We start from the raw sequence: 25,547 nt of genomic DNA, 5'->3' as shown, positions 1-25,547 counted from the left end.
CAGGTCTGCTGTGCAGTCTGGAGATTGAATGGTGACTCTCAGCAGCAGCTCAGACTGCATTTGCATTTGATGCAGACTTTAGTCGGGAGACCCAGCACCGCGGATGAACTCAGCAAAACTTTGGTGATCGGAGGTTAAGGCAGCAAAGACAAAATAAACGGATAAAATACTTTCAATTCGTTGCTTGAACCTGGTTGGAGTTAAATACGTAGTTTGGACGGGACTCGTGTTGGGTGTATGTAGAAATCTGTTAGATTGAATACGTGCAGAAGGGACTAGGTTTCGCGGCGGAGTAGCACTAGATCCACAGCGCCGCAGCAGACTACCGGTGCACAGTTCACCGCTGAGCTCCAGCCAGACGGAGTGCGCTAAAACGGGAGGGTTTAACTCCGGGATGCGTCGTTGTTTCGCTTAATAAACAACAACAATTTGTCTTTTGGCTAAATAACGCGTTCGCCTCCACTGTTTGGGCTGTTTTGCAGAACAGTTTCCGTGTTTTTCTCCTGACCCACCGGGACTTCTCGACACTGGAAGGACTTAAACTGAACTCAAGATGTCAATTTTGCCTTTCACTCCCCCCATTGTTAAAAGACTTTTGGGCTGGAAGAAGGGAGAGCAAAACGGACAGGAGGAGAAATGGTGTGAAAAGGCGGTGAAAAGTCTAGTGAAGAAGCTGAAGAAGACGGGACAGCTGGACGAGCTGGAGAAAGCTATCACTACCCAGAATATCAACACAAAATGCATCACCATACCGAGGTAAGCAGAGTGATGGGGACCGTGAACTCAGCATCACAGTGAACTTCGATGAGTTGGATACTTTATACAGACGTTTTAATTACAGCTTCTTTTCAGAAAACAGCTCACATGTTATCCCAGTGTTTAGCTATAGCACCTTAACTCACATATGTATGGCATCCTGCACTTGACTGACAAGTCCCCCTTCCTGTCTTGCGTAAATATTAAAAACTCCTGCAAATGTTTAATTATACTGTATCATTGTGGCTAATGCAATGCTTAACGAGCTAGCAGTGGTCCATAGAGAAAGCTAGCAAATGTCAGTTAGCTTCAATGCAATCATTCATTAAGCCCAAGAGACGCTTTTTGTGCAGAGTTTTTTTAAATTGAAGTTGAACTGGAGTCATGTTGTTAAATAAGGATATAATGTGTAGGCCTACTAGCGAGCAACGCACATGCGATGCAGAAGCACCAATGGAGTCCAGGTTATATAATTTGGCCTTAATCTGGGACACTTTCTAGCGCTGTGGGTTTGTGTGAGTGCGTGGGCGAGTCTGTGCAGCTGTCTCTCCTCTCAATGCATCTATGTAGGCTTAATTGTCTATCAAAAGAGTATTTAAACCAAAAATCAACTCTGACATTCAACATCACATTACTGCTCTTCACTATCAAGCATTCAGCTAATTTATAAACATTAGCTCTCTTCCCATAGTGACAGGATGATACAGGCAAGAGATGCTTTGTAAACACAAACCATGTCTGCCAAAAGAGTGTTAATTTTCGCAGATCTCTCTCAGAGTACACACTCCAATTTACAGCATGAATGGACTGTGTAGATATAAGAGGGCAGCATGGATTACATTCTCTACACTCACCTCCCAGTTTAATAACACACCTAGGAATTGTGGTCCACCGCATGTACAGTGTGAGTGTACAGCTGCATCGTAGAAGTCTCTTCTTCTATTCAAGAAAAATATATGTCAAATATTCCCAGGTTCCAGCATACAACTATGTGGAAATAATTAACAGGTGTATCAGTAATAAAATAAGTCCTAAATGAGCCCCTGAAGACCAAATAAAAGAACAGGACTCTTACTATAGTGCAACAGAATGCAACAACCCCACAATAGAAACCCTCCAAAATAAGGATGACATTAAATGAACACCTCCCATCAACAATTTTAACAAAACTGAACAGTATGAGTTGCATGAAAGCTGGATTTGTATTAGTTTTATCATATTAGATTTCAATAATTCCAGTCAGTTGATACTCGTAAAATGGCGACAGAGTGTATGTTCACAGCTATTCTTAAGTTTCTTCTGATTTTCAAGTTATAAGTAACACATAAAGGCCTCGAAGTATTGCTTCCGTTCAGGAAAGTCTCACTTGCATGTGTGGGCAATGCAGATTTAATAGCTTACTGTGTGTCAGATGAAAATTGAACCCCATGCACCGGGCACTCCCACATTCTTTATTGCCCCGAGTGTGCATATCACAGCTTGTGCGGGCCTGGACCAGCGTTCAGAGTTAAGCCTACCCGGAAAGTTAAATAATGTTTGTCATGATCCAGGTTTCATATTCGCCACCACTAATGCAGAGGGGAAGAAGGGGAGTGTATTAAGATGACCCCAGATCAGATCTGGTTGTCAGTGTGGGCTAACAGTGTCCCTGGAGAGCTGCTGTTTCTATTAATTCCCCTGCACAGTGGCTCGCTGACAGCAGCTGCCTTCGTGTTCAGGCCTGTCCGTGAGGAGGTCAGCTCCTATCTCTCTGACACATGTACTCCCTGATGGGGCTCATCGCTACCCCTCTTGATGACAGTTTACCGTGATGCTGAGTGCCGAGGGAAGCAGTCCGCTGTGCATAGATCCAGTCAATTGTTGCATCAGGTGGTGGATTAGCAGATCAAGTATCTGTCAGGGGAATTTCAAAGTAGGATTATGGCTATTGGAAATGAGGAAAACAGGTGATTCACTCATCACTGCGGATTCAGATATCAGATATCCTAGAGGGCCAAATACCAGAAGCTGATTTTGAAATCGAAAGGCTAATGTTTTCTAGTTCAGTCAGACAACTCACGTGTTTCTTAATATGTTTATTAGAAGCAGCATATAGTTTGAGTTTGGCGTCTAGGCTCGTGCCTCATCACTCCACAGTTTTACAAAGAACATTGAGTGATGATTAGATAACTATCCCCCGAGCCTACAGGTGGAAGCTGGGGTGGTGGTGGGGCAGGCGAGCAGCAGCAGCATGAAACACAGCAGCAGGAACATGAACGCAGCAATAGCAAGTGAACACAGCAGTGGCAGCATAGCGAGGCAGAGGCAGGAAGACCTGGCAGCTTAAATAGAGCGGCATGTTTAGGAGAATGTGTTTGGTTGGTTGTAAGAGGGACGAGGTGCGTCACATGTTAATGTGGATTGGTGTTCGAGTTGACTGCATGAACTAGCTCGCAGGCTTCGCTCCATTTATGTCAAACAAAGTTACTGATGTTTATAGGTTTGGTCCAAAGTTAAGTCTGTCAAACCTACCTTGCCAAGTAGTAATATTTAGATGTTTAACAGATTTGGGAAAGCCAGATGTCAGTTTTTAAGTCTTTATTTTGCTAGAAGACATTTTTAAAGCATCATCATGACAGTCTCTGGTTTGAAGCCACGGTATCACAACTTGGTGAGTTTGGTTCCAAGTTATTTCTGGATGTGGGTGGTTGGCGTGGGCAATGTGTCTGTATGTCACAATCTGTCACAAACCAGTATATAGTGCGTTGCCTATCAGTTGGGCAGGGCTTCTGCTTTATTTGCCTTTTAGGTCACTGAGGTTTTCACAATGAGCTGTTTTCACTTTTCCCTCACAAGTGAATTCTGGGGCTGCTGCCCAAATTCAAATCTTAGTCACTCAACAACAAGCAATTGTGGCATTGTGGTGTTGACCTCCTCTCCCTCCCTCCTTTCCACCCTCTTTCTCCTTTTAGTTAGTCACAAACATTGGTGTGCAAAATGCATCAAGCCAGGAATCTACCAGTTTCCAATGGTTGGGTTAAAGCTCTTACACACCAAACTGACACCAAAGAACACCAAAGAACACGTCCTGACGGAACATCGGCTCACTTCGCCTCACGTCTCCTGCGTATTGGCCATGTTTCGTACTGGAACACACCGCAAAGACTTCAGCCGACGGCCAAGTTGCACATACGAACTGCGCATGCGTGAGTGGCAATAACTCTCCTTTCCAGCAGGCGGCGGTAGTGTGTATTCGTCCTTCAAAAGAGGCAACAACCAGAAGACAGACTGCGTGATACACCGAGAGAAGAAGAACAGACTGCGTGATTTAAACAAACAACAAATAGCGTGTGCGTTCCATTTTCAATCTACATCGAGAAGCTCATGGGGCTTTCCCGAGCCTGTGTCGAGAGCTGGAGTTAAATTCAATCTCAGATTTGCCTTCTTAATAGTTTGTTTGGGTCCCTCACTTCCATTTCACTTCTCATGCACTGATTCGCTAGCTGAACAGCCAATCAGAGTGATTTCTTTGGCCGACGGCCTCCCGATTCAACATGTTGAATCGGCGGCGGAAGGTGTCGGCACGGCCGAAAAGACACGGTGGTGCAGTACACACCAATCTGAGTAGGGCGACACAACGCCTTAAATCGGCTCGGTGTGTAAGGAGCTTTAGATGTGAAGTGTGGTGGCCAGCGTTTTTGCCGGGGGGGCGTCTTGCCGTCATTTGACGCCCTGAACTCGAGCCAAGGGCGAATTCATAATTTGAAAGAAGATCGAGAGTTTTTATCGCTTGAAATAACGAAAAGGAAAAAGGACATCCCTCTATTGGAGGGGCAAAGGAGTCTGGTGGAATTATTTTCGGAGTATTGAAGATCGTTTCCCCGCTCTCGGGGTGGACGCCCTCTCAGCCCTGGTCTGGCTGAAATACTGGTGGTGGCCTGCACCCACTGTTTGAATGTGAAAGCATGACTAACAATGTACTCTCTCTCTGTTGTTCAAGGAGACTCGTGTACATTTATAAACAAAAGACAGGTCTGTTTTTATTAATATCTGTAGGTAGGTAGATTATATCTCAGATGGTTATACTGTAGCTGCCCAATACTAAATATTCTTGTGACTAGGGATGCTCCGATCGATCGGCCGCTGATCGATCGGAGCCGATACTCACTCTCTGCCGATCGATCGGTGCTCTCTAAAAATGCAGATCGCGAGAGCCAATCACATGATGTAAAATACATGACACTTTTCTCTGTGCGCGGCAAAACAAGCTCGCCAAAATGGCTTCACCAGTCTGGCACTATTTTAAGGTGTCCGAAAAAGACAAGCGGTATGCAACGTGTGTGAAGCAGAAATCCTGCAGCTCCACCCGCTGTGACGGACCGGTGAGCGGAGCAAAACACTCACTAAGAGTTAGACCTAACACACTTAGCTATTTTATCTACCTCTGGAACAAGCTAAACTAGTTATACATATAGGTATTCTTCACTGTCGGGTCACTCATTACTGGATCAGCGAGCTGCATGAGACGATACTGACAGGCTGTCAGGAGAGAGAGAGAGAGGGGGAGAGGAAAAGAGAGCGCTTCCGCTCATGTTATTATCCAAAGTTAATGTAAACTTGAATAATGTACTTCATTTGAATGTAATAATTATGTTGGTTGTTGTTTGTGGAAGTGCCAGTGAATGAGCCCCATTAACTGAGTTTTGAACATCACTTTAAATGGAAGATCCCCATAGGCCCCGCCCACTCGATTGGATCGGCGATCGGGCGATACTGATTCCGGCGATCGGCCCCAAAATTGGCGATCGGAGCATCCCTACGTTTATAAAAATAAACTTGCCTTACTTGTGACAAGCCCTCCTTGTTCACAGGAGCTGTGACTGCTGTCCGTCTCTTGAGCAGATTATTAAAATTAACCACAAAGTCAGGGTTAGAGGGAATCGGTCACATTGGTTTGATCGGTCAACAAAGCACCAGATTTTGACACACTAGGCCACTATTTGCATTCTGTTTTCTAACAATAGTCATTGTTGATAGTAAAAATGGTTACATTATCTTTACCTCGATGATGAAGGTCCTGTACCTTCTAAGGGAAACTTTGGCCGATTTCAAACTCACTATTTGTCATTGCAGTTTGCATTTTTTACCTAGTATGACACAAAACACTGACAGTAGATGCAGCTTCTGCCCCCATAACTTAGAGTATGTAACAACAACAAATACTTACTAGGGTTAGGCAATATATTGAAAATGTCCTACAGGCCATTGTCATTATATACTGCATTTATCCACGTCATCAGCAGAACGTTGACTCTCACAAAGCATGTTTTCTTTTGTAAGCAGCCAGACTAAAGCAGATTTAACACGCCTTTTCACATGCACTGTTTTCTGTTACACATGGACATTTTCATATATTGACCTTTTTGGTTGCATACTGTTTACAATAACACTTTAAGAAAGAACAATTTTCTTAAATCAAATAAAAACTGAAAATAATAACTCTAAAGAAGCTAGTACCAACAAGTGTTCATTATTAGTTGGGGAGTAAATCAGTTTAAGAATTGAATCTAGTAGTTTCAGACTTATACAATCAACATATGCAATACTATTTTTGATAGATGGAAAATTAGTGTGATATTGACATTTATATTGGGCAAAAAAAGGCAAGTATTACACATAGTTACCTATCTGTAATGGTGCTGTCATGTTTAAACAGAGGCCGTATGGTATGACTGTGGAAGCCGAACAGTTAATAACACTAAGATGAACACATCAATGTTTCAGCCTCTATGTCTAAAAGTGGTTTAAAAGTTTTACAAAATGATCTACTTCAGTGGGAAGAAACGGGTAGTATATTCAGATAAATGAGTGTGTGTTGCGTGTATGTGTGTGTTATGTCTCTCCACAGAGCCTGGGGGAGTGGATTCCTTAACAGCTACCTACCCTAGCTTAGTCTGGGTTTTGGCCAGTGCTGGGGAGTGCTTTGGTCTTGTCCACACACATCCCTCCTGGCAGCAACACTGCAGTCTGATTCACAACGCTGCATGTCAGGGCAGGAGGGAGGCAGTGGGACAGAAATAAAAGATGGGTTAAAACAAGAACACCACATAATGTTGACTCAGAATGAGAGTGACTGCAAAAGAGAGGAACCCTTACTCTTTACTCATATAAACATTGCCAGGCATTCACAGGAAGAGACCTGTGTCCAAACGGTGTCTCTTATTAAGTGGGGTTTTGCTGACACTTTGGTTAAGAGGATTCTTTGTATTCATTTACTCAGGCTGTGAAAGAATGAGTGATCAAACGCGTAGAGGTGTGTCTGTGATCCAGAACGTATCACAACGTCAGAACCAATAGATGCCAATCCTAGAGTAGTCTTGTGGTAATCCTTTAACAATAGGAAACATGCGGTTACCATTTTGAATCAAGTCTTGTTTACTTATTTTATTAATCAAATAGTTTTGAAATGGAGCCAGTTTTTAACACTTTTGTAGAACACTTTGTCTTCTCTAAAGCTCAAAGACAGGTATTGGAAGAAATATCTCTTTGTTCTCATTACCAAAACTATATTATATTGTCTCTTCCCAGACCTACTACCGGGTTGGTACCAACATACAAGTGCATTTATCCGACAGTTTTTTATCCGACAGATTCATGCTATAGTGTATACTTCTATGGCATGCTGAGATGGGCAGAGAAGGTATGTCATAAAGGGTGACTACAGTAGAAAGAAATGGAGTTGGGGATTCCCAGTGTTGTGTCTGGTGCTGCAGGGGAGGGCCTGTCATCATAGTGGGGGATCTAGATTTAATGACACATAAATTACAGACGGTAGAACACAGGATAGAGAGAGTTAAAGTGATAGAGATGAAACAAGTTAAGAGGATAACAATTTGAAAGAGAAAGGTAAACCAGAAAGCCCAGGGTTTAGATGAAGGAAGAGAAAGAGACAACATCTTTGGCAAGAGAAGGTAGGTTGGATTCTCAAGCTTATCAGAGGGAGACTGCGGTTACTGTGATTCACATGCAGAAAAAGAAACACGATAATAGCCGAGCTGGGTTGTTTTTTCCAGCTAGACAGCAGTTCCGCATCAAAAGAAGTGTGTCTGCAAGTGTCTGGATGATCAACTACACAAAACACACTAACTGCAACTCCTGTGTTGGGAGGATATCGGGTGTACAGCTGTTTGAATGCCACACATTCATCCTGTTCATACAGTATGCACAGAGAGTCCGTCACATCCTGTCATTAGCATAGTTTGTGTATTATGTCTTTATCAATGCATATTTCCTCTCTGAACTGTGTTTAATCTTTTTATATTACCGTTATTGCCCAGTGAATCAGTTGTTAGTCATCATATTTGATGCATGCTGCGGTTCCTTGTTGTGGTCAGAGATGGTAGAATGATTGGTTTTGGTCTAGAGACATTTGAACACCTTGAAATGACAATTTATTCAAGTCCAAGTGGATCTGATCAAAATGTTAGGTTTGATCCAAACAACATTCTAAATAGTCACTTAATTAACATTTGATACATGGAAGAAACAAGTGTTTGCAAAAATGATTTTAAAAGATTGATTGAGTATCATGTACATGAATCAATGAAGTATATTTGGTCCTTGCCACCGTGCTGTTTTTCTCTCACCTCTATCTTCATCACACACACACACACACACACACACACACACACACACACACACACACACACACACACACACACACACACACACACACACACACACACACACACACACACACACACACACACACACACACAAGGGCACCGTAAGGGGGTGAAAAGTTAGAATGTGACTGACAGGGGCCCAAACTATTTTAGAACATTAAGAAAAAAATTGTAAGTAACCAATGTGATCTTTTCATGGGGCCCAACATCCCTTGTGGTGCCCCTGTACACACACACACACACACACACACACACACACACACACACACACACACACACACACACACACACACACACACACACACACACACACACACACACACACACACACACACACACACACACACACACACACACACACTGAGGTAGCAACCATGACACCTGAGTCATCCGAGACAGCATTGTTGGACAGGGACACAGAGCGGGTCACACAGAGTTTATGTGTGTTGTCTGTCTGTGTGTGGTTGGCTGTCTAATGGTGGTTGTAAGTTGCCCTTGAAGGTTGGGTTTAGGATTCTCGTCATTGTTTGATTTGGTTAATAGAAAGTGGATACTGCTCCACTAAGTGTGTGTAATGTGTATGTGTGTGTTTATGAAGACTGAAGGAGCTATGTAATGGTGTTTAATTTCTTGTAACTAAAGAGTTTTAACCTAAAAAAACCTGAATGTGGCTTCACCTGGCTGCTACTGCTTGTTTAGTGTTTGATAGACGGATGGTGTCATAATATTGTGATATAAAGACATTTTTAATACTGATATGTCTGATGTTTAAATGAATAATAGCTATATATAAAAAAGAAGCACAATATGAATATGAAACTAATTTGAATGGTTTAAATTTACCACACTGACCGGTCATACAACTTTAAGTCATCATGTACTCAAATGATGTGGACTACTGCATTTAGGCCATGTACTATTATCAAATGGATTTCATATCATCATATATTCTGTGTGTGTGTGTGTGGTTAGTCAGCTCAGAGGAATGCTCTCTGCCTGCCGGGGCCTTGAAGAGGGCGTCGGCTGCTGTTTGGTTTTCAGCTTGCTCCGCGGGTGCAGGAGGTTAGAGAGACAGCTCTGCTTTGACTTGGCCTTCTTATTATCTGCGGGGGAGTGCATGTGCACAGCACGGAAACACACAGTCACACGCACACACAGACACGTTCACCAGACAACAAGCCAGTCTTTGTGCTCCACTGGCCACTAACACCACCACCACGGCTGCTAAAGGGTGCATACAGCTGGATATGTACAAGAAAACAACTTAACGTGGAGTAGCAGTGGTTTAAAAGGAAACGTGGGGTTACTTTAACAACCCAAGTGCAAGTGAACAGATAAACAGTTTTTGACACTGAAAGTACAACAGTGGTCCAGGACTCACTAGAAAGGAAACCCTGGTTTACAAAAGTCACCTGTTATCAAATAAATAATACGCTTATATTTTAAAACTCAAAAAATATTGAATCAATAACCAATACAACCAATGAGGTAAGCTGTGGGACTGACTAAGGGATTAACATCATAGACTGTTTAAATTAACATTTGTTGGAAAAAGTACAACTGTTTTAAAGGAGGCTACAAAAAAAGTTACATTAACAGCCTTTTTTTAATGATAATATCAAAAAAGGCAATTTATTCTATGAGGGTGTCTGAAAACAGTAATAATGTAATCAGCGCTTAAGATAAGAGCAACACTTTAGGCAAAGGGGAGAACCTGAAACGTTGGTCTAGATATTTGCTCCCCTGACATTAAACTGTCAAAAACATCCAATTAGTAACACGAGGCTCCGTACCAACATCAGGATTGACTATTGAAATGTCTCCTGTTAAATGTTATTCTCCCAACATGCCAACTTCTAGGTTGTGAAGCATTAGCGTTATTTAACTATGTCTTATTTTATCTGGTCTGCTGGGAACCCTAGGTGCTCTGGTTTCCTCCAACAGTCCAGAAACCTGTATCTGTATGGCTCACTACCTTAAATATAAACAGTAGGCTTATACTTCAAAACTCTGACATGAGCTAAAAACATATTGAATCAATAAACAACCAATGAGGTAAGCTTGGGACTGACTAAGGGATTAACATAGACTGTATATATAAATTACATTTGTTTCGAATAAGTAACTGAGTGTTGTTTTAAAAGCACTACAAAAAAGTCAGTCTTTTTTTAATAATAATATCAAAAACTTCCATTTAAGTCCCATGTAATAGTTCTGATGCGTCTATAACTAATAACTATAGTTATAATATCGCAGTTAATGCTTAAACATTCAAAGTTGGACTTTTTAACCATTGGTCCAATGAGAGTACACTGTGCAGAGAAGTTTATTAATGACTTGAATCTGGAATATTTTCAACCATTCGTCATTTTGATGCAAGGGAGAGGGGCTGCGCAGCTCATTGACCATTAGCAGTAAAACTAATGGTTCCCAGTCCTTTATCGTCCCCCCGCTTTTTGAGAACTGTATTTGCCGTCTAGCCTCGCCAGTCGTCTGTCTGCTGGTTTCTTATTTCAAATCCCTCAGTGGTCCCCGATCACTCCGGCACTATGATATCACCTGTGGGTTACGTTCAGACTTGCTTTTCTCTCATACTCTATTCCTGGTTCTCGTTTTTTCACACCCCGCTCCTGCTTTTGTAAGAAAAGGAGAAGGCTGATGGCTTTTCCAGAAAGAGTGGGAGGGGGGGTGTGTGAAATACGTTCCTCTGTGTGAGTACAGGAATGGACTCACGTGCCAGGATTTTTGCCCTTTGAGCTTTTTTTTTTCTTTGATCAGTTGATCCCTGCTGCCCCATAATGATGACATATTTGTGTAAACCAAAAAAGTCTTGATAAGAAATTATTTGAAATCAATTTGGAAATCCACTTTGAGGAAATATCCATGAAATGAAAAAAATACCTTGACCAATACTAACTGCCAACTGTCCTTCACCATCAAGGACAAGAAAGGGGAACGTTTTATCTAGCTATTCAGTTTAATATTACATGTTAACGGCATTTGCGCACTCTGTGACTTCAGACTGTAACATTAGCTCAGACTCATCGTTGTCATTGGACTAGCCCCAAAAGTGCTTCCACAGTTTCATAATGAAATGATAATATTTTAACACTTGCGCGGGGTGCTAGTCAAAGTCAACTTCATTGTCAATCTTTCAGTTTGTGTGTACAGACGGAGAGATCGAAATACTGTTTCCCACAATCCCAAAGATACAAAAAACAAATATATATTTAAATAACAAGATATACATATAACACACCTGTTAAGCACAATCTGCCCAAAAGATTCAAAAAAGCATTTCAGGGACAACTCCTCCCTCGAACAAACTGGGAGATAAAGAGAGGGAAAACTGCTACTGTATCAACTTTTAGTTTAATGTTGATGTCAGTCCTCCGGTTGCAGATTCTTTGACGCTTGCACAACAAGTAATGGATTGGACAGTCCCACAAGAACAAGTGGGTTTGAAATGAATTCAAGCTGGGGGATAGCTGCAGTAGAAGATATAGCAGTTTTAAGGAACATTAAATGAGCTTTGATAACTTAAACTTTATTGCAGCCACTTCTCCAGAGTTAGTGAATGATTTGTGTCTTCACATGTTGTTACTGGAAGTCAGCGGCTGACGGGGAAATGTCATTTGTCTGCAGCTCCTCTTGGTCATGGCTTCACAGACTGGCCACAGACTTTATGAAAGGCACAAAGGCCAATTCAGCACTACCCCCCCACCCCCTTCACTCGGTACTGGGACGGAGGCAGGGCGGTCAGGATAGTGGGACAGACGGAGGACGTTGAGAGGGGGGGTTTAGGGGCCCGGTCACAGACACTCTGAGCTGCCCTGAGCTGCTGAGACAGCCTGCCTGTCCTATTGTCCAGCAGCACCCTCCTTTCTTTATCCATCCTCCCCCCTGCCCCCCCCCCCCCCCCCTGTGCTCTCACAGGACAGATTGTGACTAGAGCTGTGTTTACATGCACTTGCAGACATGTATCCCAAACCATTTATTTAAATTTTTGTTTTTAACACTTTTTGTTGGAAGACACCAGAAAATCAGAACCAACCAAGATGGAGAGTTATTTGATTTCCTTGGAATTAAACAACTTGCCAAGCGGTAACAGTTGCAGCACAGGATCAGGGCATGAGGATGTTGATTCATAAACTACAGGTTGTGCAACTCATAGGGATGTGAACGAAATCTAAGTCTGATTTATTGAGAAATCATGAGCTTTTGTTTTTGTCTAGGTTGTTTTGTGGTTTAGTTGTTTCTATTTATTATATTGATTGGTCACTGTGCTGTACTGCAAATGTCCCCTTTCCGGAAGAAATATTTGTAAAAAATCAAGTTGATTTTCAAAGGCGTTCAGCTCCCTTACGGTCAGCTGGCATCTGTTGAGTGAGCGTGGATCACATTTGAGTTTGAAGCTTGGCAGAGGGTTTTAAAAAGTCTATGTCAAAAGGTCCTCAGGGAGAGTGTGTGTGTAAGTGTGTGTGTTCAGAACTGCTCGCACCATGGTCAGCCTGGACACACACATTGTATATGTGTGTGTCTCTGAGCGTAACTGGGCATGCCTCTGAGTGTTTGTTTTGCCCCCTCCTTCCTGAGCTCAGTGAAGCTCAATCTGCTCTGTCTAGGTCTGCTTTATGAGTCAGTCACACACACACACACACACACACACACACACACACACACACACACACACACACACACACACACACACACACACACACACACACACACACACACACACCCTTTCACATGCAGCCGGACCCCTCCTTTCTTACTTCAGCACTCGACAATATAACTTTACTGGATGACAATTTATCTTCCCTTCCCTCTCTTTCACTGTTGTTTGCACTCTCTTCACAAATCCCCAATGTTCACATTTATATACAAATGTATTCTTTAAAGCTACATTTATTTGTACTTGACAATTCTTTGCATCAGATAATCCATTTAAGGATAGGAAACACTTCTCTCAACCATACATACATACATACACACACATACAGAAACAGTATGTGAAGTTTGTGTACTCCCCCTTCAGACAGAAGATTACTAACATGATAATACAGTTATTTGATGTTACTGTTGCTCATACCTTTGTGTGATTGCGTGTGTGTGGGTGTGTGTGTGCACAGACAGATTGCGTCCCACACCATTCACAGAAATGGAGCTGGTTTTGTGTAACGGTCAGGTTCAGCCATGACGCTTCGGGTCATGAAAAACCATGATGTTGACACAATTTCCCCTGAGGCCAAAAATCTATACCAATTTGTCCCTTTCCCTTTTTGGGCATCAATTTCCCTCGGACTGTCTCTTGACAGAGAAGCGTGGAAGCTTTGGCTCTTGTTCTCAATCAGAGGGGTATCGAGATGACCTAAAGATGTCATCTCGTCACCTTGTCATCTCCCTGCAGATGGAATTAAAAATCAATGCAAGTCTGAAAAGTTGACGGTGGTATGGGTACTTTTTGTTTAAAAACTTTAAATATGTTAAACAAATATTTATTTGGTTGTAACAACTATAAATAATAGCAATTAGATAAATACATGAATATATGCTGACAGATTAATAACTATTAAACAAGTATTTTTAGTAATTCAATGATTAGACTCTAGGAATTGATTAATAGTGAAATTATTCATTTGTTTTACAGTACCACACAGTAGACTGCTGCGTAAAATATGTACACAATTATTTGGCAAAACATGCTGATGGCGGCCTTCAACCACAAATTATACATTATTGATTCAGAGGTTTAAAAACTTGCAGCCAGGATTCTTGGAAATCTTCAGATCCCACCCACAAACACCCAGCTGGGGATTTGGGGTCACAGTCCCCCCCCCCCTCTGCCTCCCCCCTGCTGCATAGCTGAAGCACTCAGAGCTCCAAATCATTTCTAATTGTTGTGTGGGATCTGAGGTTGCCTGTTTAGACAGTGCTGCTTCTCCTCCTCCACACGTCGTGCTGAGGCTTTATCGTGGTGCAGGAGTGGTTTTTACTGTTTTGTTTTTTTCCTTATTACATTTGTATTCATCTTGCAATCAAACATTTCTTCAGTAAAGTGAAGTTAAACAATTTAATACAATAAAACTACTATATGAGAGAGTAAACCGTCATGGTTTGTGAACGCTATGGATTGTATACCATTTAATAAAGATACCATTGAAGTTTCTTACTATGAGTAATGGTATGAAGCAATGCTACGAATGGTTTCCTGTTCTGTTGTAATTGATAAGTTTGACAACATATTGAGGTGACTATTGAGGTGACTTCAAAAGGTCACATCATTCACGAACTGAAACCAAAAAATGATGAATTGTGGTAAAGGGAAATGGAACCAATAAATCACAATACATGCTAAACACAGGAAAAGGGCATAAGAAAAGAGGAACACCAGTCACGTCAAGTAGAACCTCAGTAACATTTACTGAAAGACATCAAACTATATGTTACTAGGTACAATTCAACTTTAAAAAGTTGACATTATTAGCAGTAATATGTATCGCAGTTTCTGAAATCTGCCTGGTTTTCTATGCTCCTAGTCATGATGTCACAGATTTGTATCATTATAAATATTATACTGTTGCTCACTTCCCTTTTTTATGTATAAGCTGTGACAACCTGCATGGTGCTTTAGCTCATTCTGAAATATAATAATGTTATAGCAAGCAAAAGCTTTAAAAGTAAGACATTCTTTACAAAACTGAATGTAAAAAGCGTTGGACACGAGTCAGGTTTCTATTATTTCTGAAGGAAAAACGTTTCTGTTTTATATGTATTTGATTTCAAATAATAGCTGTTGTCAACTTTCACTTCTGTTATAGTGGCTACTGGACTGCTAAATAAAGAAATGGCTTTAAAAATGTTTACAAATGATGGCAACTGTATTCACTGTATGGGAAATCTTATCATGCAAGTATTTAAGAGTGCACTTTCAGGCTGTTTTGTATCCTCTTGTGATAGCTTTCCTCTTCAACTGTACAGTATGCTCTTGTGTGCACTAAACATACTCAGACACCCTTTACAAATTCAAGGCTCCTCCTCCAAACACACACTCTCCACAGTCCATTTGAAAGTACAGAGGACTTGAATAAAAGCCTTTGCCATGAAAAATTCAAACACTATTCTCTGCTTGCAGGAAGTACAATGGCTGACCCAGATGGGGCTCTGCTGAGAGTTCAGTGGTTTGTTTTTTGTGGACTGACATTTGTCCTTCAAGGGCTTTAGCTTACGTCTTTGACCCCTACTCTGTGTCTGTGTGGGAGTGAGTGGGTGAGACAGATAGATAGAAAGGACATAAAGGTCATGGCCTCTTGCATAAGATGACAAGTGTGTTTTTGGGTCAATGTGCTCACAGATTAAAGGCTACATGCCCATTATGACAATCTGTAGTGTCAAACAATAACTCATTACTATCTGGAAGCCTTAACCATCATCCTGTATACAAGATGAGTGCAGATGTTAAACAACACAATGACACTCCTGTTATACACACATGACATCTCAAAGGCGGATGTTTATTCTAAGACATCGCCTCATAACCGGCGTCCGCACAGCTGGGATTCTCCTCAGCAGGAGGTCGTTGTCAGAGCCCGGAGGAAAACAATAGTAAACACATGGTGCTAGAGATGATTTGGAGGACAGAATTGTCTCTTAAGTGTGAAAGAAAGATCAGAATACAAGTGAGTTTATTACATGGCTGTGTATTGGCAAAATCTGGCGCTACCATAAATACATCATGATACAGGTATTTAATTTGAAAGGTTATTGACGAACATCTCTGCTTCCTCCTCTCCTCCCACCTGCAGGTCTCTGGATGGCCGCCTGCAGGTTTCCCACAGGAAAGGTTTGCCTCACGTCATCTACTGCCGCCTGTGGCGCTGGCCCGACCTGCAGTCCCACCACGAGCTGCGGGCGGTGGAGCTGTGCGAGTACGCCTTCCACACCAAGAAGGACGAAGTGTGTGTCAACCCGTACCACTACCAGAGAGTGGAGACGCCTGGTACGAGCCGGAGTGCCTTTATCTCTTCTTATCATTTCCTCATAGAGTTTTCCAAGTATTTTTAAGGATGACAGTTTGTCTAGATTTATCTCATTTTGCTGCGAGGGCCCTTTTCTTATGAATTTTTCCAAAACAAACTTTAAGTGACTTGGTTGTATATAGAGAGCTAATCAAATACTTCCCCTGTTATTTACTACACTGTTTATTTATGTTACCCAGACATGAAACCAATCACTCTTGCTATTTTCTAATAACTACTTGTTGTGTTTGTCTACGTGTCCACCCTACAGTCCTCCCCCCGGTGTTGGTGCCCAGACACACCGAGATCCCCAGTGAGTTCCCACCTCTGGATGATTACAGCCATTCGATCCCAGAAAACACCAACTTCCCTGCAGGCATTGAGCCCCAGTGCAACTACATACCAGGTACTAATGCTGCCTAACGTGGATCCCACCCAGATACTCCTTCACATCATAACTTGGATTCAAATTATTTACAAAAAGTGTGATTATCTAATGTATCCCAGGGTCAAACGGTTAACATAAACATGGCTCGTTCACTGCAACACATCATCACTCTACCTATCAAAAGTTCTTCCTAAGAGAAGATTTTATCCTGCGGACCAGAAGTAGTTCAGATGTTTGTGGTCCATGCTTTTAGTAAATCCAATCTTTTGTTTCTCGGTTGAGCTCTGACAAGCCTCGCTCTTTCCCTGCATTGTCACTGTGCAAAATAATTGACTTATATAATTGGTTGTGGTTCTAAGTGCCCCTTTCAGTCTGACACAGTGATGACACGTTAGCATCCGATCTAAACGGTTCAACAGTTGTTATTTAACATACTCCCACCTCACAATCAGTTTTAAACAGATCATTAAATTGTATTTTATTTGATGTTGATTGAATGTTGTAGATTGACAGTGTTTTTGTCTTCTTCTGTAGTGTTTCAATCAGCCAGCTACTATACGTATACAGCAGACATTTGCAAATGATATATTCGAAGGACCTTGAACTCAAGTTGTTGCGATTGTCTGTTTGTTTTTGCGTGTTTCAGAAACGCCACCTCCAGGTTACCTCAGTGAGGATGGAGAGACCAGCGATCACCAGATGACCCACAGCATGGACACCAGCTCCCCAAACCTGTCACCTAACCCTGTATCACCCACACACAGCAACTTAGGTAAATTGTGTTTGTGTCTCTGTGTGTGTCTGTGTGTTTGTGTACCTCTCTGTCTGCATGCCTTCACTTACAGACACATTTTTAAATAGTGTATTTCAATACTCTGTTTGATCTGAGTCAGTTTTCTTGTAAGAGGAAACCAGGTGATGAAAGAAGCCTTTGTCTTCGCTGTTGAACAGGCCAAGACACCATTCAGCCCTCACTGACTTCAATGACAGTATCTGTTGTTTATTATATCGGTACGGGAAAACTCCAGGGGGGCCGGTCTGGAAAGCCTCTGGTTGAATAACAAAATCACACAAGTTTCATTTGGCAGCAGACTCCAGCTCTGATCTGGACTTCAAAGCCAAGGACGAAATGTTGAGGTTGTTAGAGAGTGGCCATGTTGAGGGGAAAATAGCAAATTACCAGAACCAGTGGAAGTTACTGAAAATGATCTTGGATAGGCCTGTCATTTGACCATTTTGGCTCCACGTCCCACCGGTGAGGGTTAAGTTTCCACATTAGGTCTGGTGAAAGCTTCTGGGAAGCGGCGTATGGATTTGACATTTTGTGACGCAAGCTCGGCCCGAATGTTTTCTTTGGTTAGGTTTTTCTCCCCCTTCAACATCTACCTCAACCCCTTTTCTCCCCACAGTTACCTCTTCCTTGCTTCAGTTGCTCTTCATTTTAATCCCCTCTATTCTGTTTTCTGCAATTATTTCTCTGATTTGCACTTCTTATCCTCTAAACCTTGAATCCTGTCTACTGTAAGGCATTTCTTTTCTGTATTATTTCAAGCATTGCATTATTGATATGCACATTCAAGTATATTCACAGCCTCCCTGATATCTAGATTGTTGTTCTGAGTTCGGTCTGATGATGAAAGCGAACTGTATCTTTCTCCCTCTCTGTGTCAGACCTTCAGCCAGTCACATACTGCGAGCCGGCCTTCTGGTGCTCTATTTCCTACTACGAGCTGAACCAGCGAGTAGGAGAGACCTTCCACGCCTCCCAGCCCTCGCTGACAGTGGACGGCTTCACGGACCCCTCCAACTCAGAGCGGTTCTGCCTGGGCCTGTTGTCCAACGTCAACCGCAACGCAGCTCTGGAGCTAACGCGCAGACATATTGGTACTGTGGATTTTACATCCGCTCTGCACATATGATTGGTTTAATACCAATAACGAACAATACATCCCTCTGCATTTGTAATTTCTCATAACTTCATTTAAATTTCTTCAAGGCCGCGGGGTGCGGCTGTATTACATCGGAGGAGAAGTGTTTGCTGAGTGTCTCAGTGACAGTGCCATCTTTGTCCAGAGCCCCAACTGTAACCAGCGCTACGGCTGGCACCCTGCCACCGTCTGCAAAATCCCCCCAGGTCAGTGTGAAACTGAAACAGACGTTTTTTTCCCCATGTGCTCACAAATAAAATAATACAGTTGTGTTTTCCCTAACTGAGACAGCTAAATGTAACCAATGGGGCACCTTTTTGAGACATTTTTGTTTGTATGTCTATAACTGCCTACTATTACTATTTAATTATTATATATCATTATTCTATTCTATCTACTATACTATATAACTGCATATTACTTTGTTATTATTTAAATGTATAGGTTAAATACATTATTGCGGTCAAAAAAAGTTTTTACTAAAACCTTTGTGGAAGCATATTAATATTCAGAGCATTACCCATCCATTACCCACAATGCAGTGTGACATCCCGTTAGACAGTTAATCAATTTGTTTAGCTCCCCCTGTCGCTGCAAAATGCTATACTGTATACGATGAGTTTTAGCCAACTGCCCCCCAGTATTATGTACGCTAATGAATAAAGTGAGAGCAAAGTGATTGTGACCAGTTGGTGTGGCTTCACTCTTGTTTGTGTGTTTTCTTTCCTTCGCTACAGGATGTAACCTGAAGATTTTCAACAACCAGGAGTTTGCGGCCCTGCTGGCCCAGTCGGTCAACCAGGGCTTCGAGGCTGTGTACCAACTCACCAGGATGTGCACCATTCGCATGAGCTTCGTTAAGGGCTGGGGAGCCGAGTACAGGTGAGCTGCTGACACACATCAGCTGTGGTTCAATGACAACCAATGACTTTTTCTTTCTTAACGGTAAACCAGAGCTGAACTGCTTAACCGGATGATACCACCCTCAACCAACTTGTCAGAAGCAGCGTTATGCAAAGCTCTTATGTAAACACAGACGATAGAAACAAACAGTATGTGAATCACATCCCACAGTCCGGCCGCCCCCGCTCTCAGGCATCTGCTCACACTCGGGTGAATCCGGTGCGTGACGTCGCCGAGCCCTCATCAATAGAAACGGGCCCCAGACCATTTTTAAGCAAACACACATGTGCTGTGTCAAAAAGAAATGTCAGACTTTCCCTCCCTCTCACCCTCCCTGTTTTCCATACAGTGTGACTCACTGATAGTAAGAAAAGAGGAGACTGAATACACGAGGAGCTGCTGATTGGCTGAAAGTCGGCTCGGCACAGGAGATTTCCTCCAGGGGAAACCTTTGCGCTGAGAGCGACTGCCTACCAGTCCTGTCCAGACTAAATGCTGACATGTGGAGACACTTAAAAACAGGATTCAGGTTACTGGAGCAGCCAGGCCTCCGCCCACAGCTCACTCACTCTCTCCGTCTGCTTCACTGCTGGCTTGCCGTTGTTTTTCTTTAAACTCTTTTGTTCCTTTTTCCTGTTTAATCATTTTTAATCTACTTAAAAACCATAACCAGAAAAAATGAAATAAAAAAACTATAATTGTTGCACCAAATGAATTCAGATAGAAGCTGTGTTGCCAGCACTCATCAAACAAACCACATAAACCAGAGGGAAATCACGCAGCTGGCAAGTGTCTGCGTTCATCTGGCTCGCTAACGCCTAAATTAGATGTATAACAACATACAGAATACATTTTGCCTGCTGTTGTTCTTGGCATTGACTGAAAGATTATGGTGTTGGTTATTTGATTCGCCTCAAAACATGGGGTTTGGTTTATCACTAAACCAGATAAAACATTCAGTTTTACATGATTTGTCAGAAAAGATGGCAAGAATTATTTTCCTGGCTGAGGAACACTGTAACCAGAACTCTTTTGGAAATATAATCCCTCGTTTTTTTTTATAGTTGATACAAACTGCTTTTTTTCCTACAGTGTCTGCAATGTGTTGTGCAGCTGATGCTGGTCTTTCCCCAGGCACTTCAGGCATAAGAGCTGTCACTTAGCTCCACTTAGACTCATACATTATATTACTATGGACACTTTTGCCTCTCCTCTCGTCTGTGATAAAAGCAGAGAGGGTTTTCGTATGAACGCTGTGGGGAATCAAGGAATCACCAAAGGATATGGAGGTGAAGAGGTTGAATGTCTGGAAAGGTTTTGTTTATTTAGCCTCTTCTAAGGTTTATCTTTTACTATAATGAAGAACAAATGTGTCAGTGGAGAAACCTTATCATCACTTTGTACATCCTTAAGTCTTTCAGAGGTGTGTATATAACAAAGGTGACCAATGTTTATGAACAATGTTTATGAACAAAACCTCCTACTTTTGACTACAGCTTTTCCCTGTAGTCAACACATTTCTGTGCTCTCCTGTGTCTCCCAGGCGACAGACGGTGACCAGCACCCCCTGCTGGATCGAGCTGCACCTGAACGGCCCCCTGCAGTGGCTCGACAAGGTGCTCACACAAATGGGTTCCCCCAGCATCCGCTGCTCTAGCGTCTCCTAGGGAAACCCTTCATCCTCCCACTTCCTGTCAGAGACTAAAAACACACAGACTGCATTCAGGCAAGAGACGCTACACAACTACGGAAAGACGATGAGCCCCCCCCCCCCACCCTTACCCGATTCAGCCAATCCTCAGTCTGTAACTCAGTCCTTCCTCCCCACCCGCTGTTAGTAGCACTTTTTATATTCATGTTGTTTGTGGCGAAAGGGGACAAGTGCATTAAAGCAGTACCAGGTTAGTGTGATCTCCACATTATGTCCAGATTTATTGTAATGGCAATGAATAAGTGCCAGAAAGGCTGTAGCAAAGGGAGGAGTTTATTTCTCATTGGAAGAGATTCTTATTTCTTTACTCTTTTGTTTAAATTTCATTTTTCATAATTTTTAAATTTTATTTTGTACAGATGTTAGAGTGAAAAGTGGATATAAAAAAATATTTTTTTTAAGCATTTATTTTGTAAAGCATGTATAATATCATGTGTTATGCATTTCACTTGACTTTGTTTCTGTATTTGGGCATTTGATAGGTTATGAAGACATTTACAAATGTGACCCAGTGAGATAGATTGAAAATTAATAATATAATGGCAATGTTCAACCGCCATTTGTAAACACTGTGTGAAGGAATATCCTGCAAGCCTAGTAACCACATTTGTTTACGTTTTCATACTGTCATATGCAGCCTGTTATACAAATACCACAGTGTCTCAACAGATAAGAGTTTCCAGAACAAAGCCCAAACCCATATATCAGTACTTAAAAAAGACAGTGGCACTGTTCAAATGTGATCAGGAGGATCGTGCCCTTAATTAAATGTTAATACGCTAGTAAAGTGATGTCGGCAAACTACATTTCATTACAGTTGTAGCTTACAGCTGTCGTGGATTTGTCAGAAGATTATATGAAATATATCCTGTATTCATTTCAGGAAGATTTGCCAATTTGCTAAATAATTTGCAGCTTGTGTATTTGTGTACTAGGTAGTATATGATTTACACAGAACTTGAAAACATCTCACATACTTTGCTGTTCTGTACACGTTTAGTTAAATGATACATTGTACACAAAGTATAGGTGGAACACTTGTGTGTGCTGTGCAGAGGGCTGTGTAAAGGGAGCAAGAAGATGCCTTTGCTTTTTTAATTTTCTCTCTCAGCAGTCCATAACATTGGTCTTATTTTTGCCATCAGTGATATTGAATTTTTGCACACTCAGGACCGTGAAAATTACAAACAGCTGAACTATGTACAGAAACCAGTGAAAAGGACAGATTCATGACTCTTCAGACGTTAAAGTCTATTTTGCTACCAATTATTTTTGTAGGAGCGTGAAATGATAACGTGTTTTTGCATACACATGAAAAAAACAACTGCTCCAGATCTGGGGATGTAACCTTGTATTTTTCTACATGTGAGGACGAGGCAGTTTCAGGACAAAGCACAGCTCTTTACAAAGGGACATGTTTAGATGGGCAGAGGCATGTAAATAACAGTAGCTTCTCAAAGTCTGATGTCCCTATTTTTTGTTTTAGGTATATGTACATGCAGTATATACATGTGATATATTGCCACCGTTAACCTTTATAATGTTGATGGTTTTGAAACGGGCAAATTAAAACCTGAAAAAGAAAATGTTGAGAAAAGCTTTTTGCTGATAGAAAAGCAGGGTCTTAGCTTTGGCCCCGTTTCCTTTCAGCCGCCCACTGTGGTGGAAGTGGATCGATTTCCTTCTGGTTCTATAACACTGAACAAAGACACAGTGGGTGAACACGGACAATATTTTGAATGGTTTTACAGTACTTATTTACATTAACCCAGCTATTGATGTTAATGTTAGCCCGTGGTGCTAGTCTTTAACATTTATAGGGACTCTAGAGAACAGCCAAGCCATACGATTTTACTGAAGAAGCCAAAAGATTTTTGATGTCTTTTTAAATGATCATGACTTTTAAACCCTAAAACTGTAAGGTGGGATGGTTTCAGAGAAAGTAGCATCTACCAATCTGAGACGGCTCGCCATAGAGCTTCTAGGGTCCTTGAACGCAGCATTTGTTACCCTAAATGGCTCTTTTTAACCCAATGGAGGGTTGAACATTTTTGAAAAAGTGAAAGATTAATTTTGATGGAAATTGCAATTGGAATGTTATTTACGATATTGAGAGGAAAATAAATTTAAATGTGAATGGTGGGATAATTTATGACTATCTGCTCCTTACAAATATATTTCTTAAATCTGTATGATTTTTTATTTTGATAAAAATGCAGATTAATTATTCAGACCTACCCCATAGTCAATGTAATAAGTTGGTTATATTTTGCAAGCAAATGTTTCATTTATATAAACTCAAGTCATAGTGAGACTTCCTGCCTTGTTTTAAGTGTTCACTGTTATCGTTATTAGTTGTGATTTATGTATATGCTCTAAATTTGTCTTTTTAGATGTCTTGTATACAAATATACCCTTTATATTTCTCTGCCTATAAAAAGTGGATGTGATGCTTTATATGTTTGTGTATTATTGCTGGTCTATGAATAAAATATATATCTTGTGGTGATGAAACTGTAAACCAAATCTTCAAACCACCCGTCAGTAACTGTTTAGCATACTATTGTACTCAGATTCAGTTTGTTGAGTATAATTGGTCCAAAATGGAATAATTCCACATTTGAAAAGGGCACTTCATTGATTTAATAGCTTATTACATGTTGTGTACATGAAAGGTACATACCCGCCTCTCTGGAGACACTTCAGGTTGTACACTCCCCTGTCTGTTTTGTTCTGTAGTTTGGGGATTTCCTTGTCTGTGGTGGATAAATTGGCACTGTCCGGAAGCAGACAGAAACAGTCATTACCAAAGCAGACACTGTTGGCTCTTCACTTATTGCTGCGTTACACCCTAATGCCAACCATATCCCGTTCTGCTGTCACAGAGATACGACATGGCCCTTAATATGAAAGCAAAGCTTTGTTCTGATGCCCTTAAGGTAAAGTAGTGCAGACACTTCCGAAACCACGTCACTGTGGTGACAAATAGTTTGGGTGCATGAGAAAATCCATCGTTGAAGTGAAAGAGAGGGGGGCGTGACCAAAACCAAAGATGTGTAATTCTGCAGGTCCACTCTGTAATGTCTGGATTCATTTAAAAACGGTCAACGCAGTAGTAGGCGAGTCCTCATGATGCTTTATACATTTCTGTATATGCTACTCTACTGTCTGATGGTATCAAGAGATGAAGCAGCACTTCTCCAACACCTTCTCTGAGTTTTGCCTGAGCTTCCTTCCAGACAGTACAAACACTAATTAACCAAGCAGGCAGGCAGGGATTGAGACTGGACATGTGTTTATGTTCACACATCAAATATGGAGCTGCTCTGCAAAATACTAAGGTTATTATCTTAAGGTTTATAACATACACAGTCATCGATATAAAAATAATGTATATCAAGCAGTTTCACTTGGTACTTTCCTATATTAGGCAGTTTATGATGATTCAAACATATCTATATATTAACAGTTTAGGCACTTACTAAGACTTATAATACAGATGAATCTACTTAAACTGTCTAATTATAAAGTAATGTTGTTTTATAGTGTACTCCAAGAGAGATATTATAAAACAGTTTCAGGATAATTCACTAAATGAACACAGAAGCATGATTTTGAAACCTCAATAATATTGACACAGTGGATGCTATCAGACAGCAGACGCTTTTTAAGATACTGGTTGAGTGGTCCTGTCTGAGTGAAAATGATTTATAAATCATGGACTGAGATTGTCTATTCCACACGGACCAGATCTAGACACAAGCCTTTTTGAAATAAGTGGAGAGCTGTAGGGTGTGGTGGTGGGCCTATGTTTTCACGTAAAGTGCATCCGGCTCTGTAATCATTTTATTTAGATATTTTTACTCAGTATGCTGGCCGTAAAAACGATCTGAATATAACTATCATAGTATTATTTGGTGGTCACCCACAGCTCATGTCAAAGAGGAAATTATAATATTATAGTGTATGATTTATCACATCATTACAAAGTGATATGCATGTCGGTTAAGTCTTTCGCTCCCATGCTGACTACCCCAGTTTTAATTCAACTTATTATTGGTCTTATTTAAGCTGCTTTATTTAAACATATAATTTCCATTGTTTGTTTAGTGTTATTAAACTGATGCATATGATCTGCTTTAGATCAACACTGGCATCTGCTGGCAGCATGGATTACTG

General features: G+C 41.3%; 1 protein-coding gene across 1 annotated transcript; it reads left to right on the top strand.

The window, feature by feature from the left end:
- smad3a (SMAD family member 3a) lies at positions 1 to 24,138 on the top strand. Its single transcript, XM_034107503.2, has 8 exons — positions 1 to 756; positions 16,226 to 16,419; positions 16,710 to 16,844; positions 17,473 to 17,598; positions 18,498 to 18,710; positions 18,823 to 18,960; positions 19,492 to 19,636; positions 21,201 to 24,138. Exons 1-8 carry the CDS (start codon positions 554 to 556, stop codon positions 21,322 to 21,324), a joined length of 1,278 nt encoding a protein of 425 aa, XP_033963394.1. The 5' UTR covers positions 1 to 553; the 3' UTR covers positions 21,325 to 24,138.
- Positions 24,139 to 25,547: the final 1,409 nt, after the last annotated feature.

The sequence above is a fragment of the Pseudochaenichthys georgianus genome, chromosome 3 (genome assembly GCF_902827115.2).
Source record: "Pseudochaenichthys georgianus chromosome 3, fPseGeo1.2, whole genome shotgun sequence".
Taxonomy (NCBI): Eukaryota; Metazoa; Chordata; class Actinopteri; order Perciformes; family Channichthyidae; genus Pseudochaenichthys; species Pseudochaenichthys georgianus.
The sequence above is the reverse complement of the archived record's forward strand: the minus strand, read 5'-3'. Positions and strand labels throughout refer to the sequence as shown.

What these genes read in the sequence shown, in the direction of transcription:
- smad3a (XM_034107503.2), top strand. Translation starts at nt 554, where the DNA reads ATGTCAATTTTGCCTTTCACTCCCCCCATTGTTAAAAGACTTTTGGGC. An exon ending in CCAGTGCAACTACATACCAG is followed by an intron (nt 16,845 to 17,472) that starts GTACTAATGCTG and finishes TGCGTGTTTCAG; the next exon opens with AAACGCCACCTCCAGGTTAC. An exon ending in CGTCTGCAAAATCCCCCCAG is followed by an intron (nt 18,961 to 19,491) that starts GTCAGTGTGAAA and finishes CCTTCGCTACAG; the next exon opens with GATGTAACCTGAAGATTTTC.